At 51.3% G+C, this 1,232-nt stretch overlaps 1 protein-coding gene across 1 annotated transcript; it reads left to right on the top strand.

The window, feature by feature from the left end:
- Positions 1-699: 699 nt before the first annotated feature.
- SERLADRAFT_375407 (uncharacterized protein) lies at positions 700-893 on the top strand (the record flags this gene model as incomplete). The annotated part of the gene is made up of 1 exon (XM_007312043.1): positions 700-893. A coding segment is annotated over one exon (194 nt), but the record flags the coding sequence as incomplete, so codon positions are not given.
- Positions 894-1,232: the final 339 nt, after the last annotated feature.

A 1,232-nucleotide genomic window follows, 5' to 3' on the forward strand; every position in this document is an offset into this window, starting at 1 on the left:
TAGTCCTTCCATCAGAATCCTATCCTCGTCCTCCCTACGGATGGGACACCAATTGAGACTATGTCCCGGTGCACGACGGTCACAGTTGGGGCAATAGTAGGCTTCACAGTAATATGTGTGATGATCGCTCCAGCTGCAGTTTTGGCAGTATGGAGTGTTGTTACGAATGCCTTCATGGTATTTTCGTCGGGTGTTGGAAGAGGTGTCGGATTGGGGAGTGGTTGGATCGTTATCTCCCAGGTTGTACGTTCCTGCGTACAACTGATCGATCATGGCTGCATCGTTGTCTACAACAATTGGGTTGGAAGGCAATCCAGGCTCAGGCCTGTGCATTGTGCCAAGTGGACTGTCTTTCAGACTCCCAGATGTACGAGACTGCCGTTTTGATGGAGTTCTTGTGGTGGGGATCTGGAGTATCACTTCTTGTCGGCTGTGTCGGGTTCATCAGATGACGACGGGTTAGGCTGTTTGGCACTGGTTGAGGAGGAGGTGACTGGGACGTCGGCAGTTTTGGGTTCAACCCAATGGAACGGGGACTGGAGGGGTTCAACCCTTGTGAGATCGGGCTGGTTGGGTCGGTGGGAATGGGTTCCTCCGCTGACGGGGTGGATGGAGGTTGTCGGATGACGATGTGGTAAGTGGGCTCCAGGGTAGCACTGGTCTGCTTGGGGTATGATAGGGACTGGCGGGACAAACCAGGTGGAGGAGTACTCGTGCAACCATCTTGCTCTATCCGTGTGCGAGCTTTGTTTAGCAATATCCTCCCGCCTGATTCCAAATATTCCCTTGCCGCATCTGTCTGCCCATTCGAGGAGCTCATCCTCAAGCGTTGTTTCAAAGATTCCAAAACTAACTTTTCCATCCGGAGTGCCCAACAGATACTCGAGTCCTGACTGTTGAGCTGCAAATGCTCGTTTTCCAATGAATGTATTGAGCCTATGGCTTTTAGGAGTTCATCAGCTACGAGGTCTATGGCAAGGAAGGTATGCATGGAAGAAAGAGCGTGATACGCATGGGGGCAGCGTTTTTCGGTCTTGTAAAAGAGATAGGTATAGGCATCTTTTGCTGACATTAACTCTATGGTGTCAGTGACGTTGGCTTGGTTGTGTCATTGCCCACGGGTAAAAGACACTCGTTCGTCAGCTAGCAAGTTGGCGTCGCCGGGTATCGAGTAGGTGGTGATAGGGAAGCCAGTGGAGTTAGAAGTGGACATGTTTGCGTTTTACGGGCTT

This window comes from Serpula lacrymans, assembly GCF_000218685.1.
Source record: "Serpula lacrymans var. lacrymans S7.9 unplaced genomic scaffold SERLAscaffold_1, whole genome shotgun sequence".
Lineage (NCBI taxonomy): Eukaryota > Fungi > Basidiomycota > Agaricomycetes > Boletales > Serpulaceae > Serpula > Serpula lacrymans.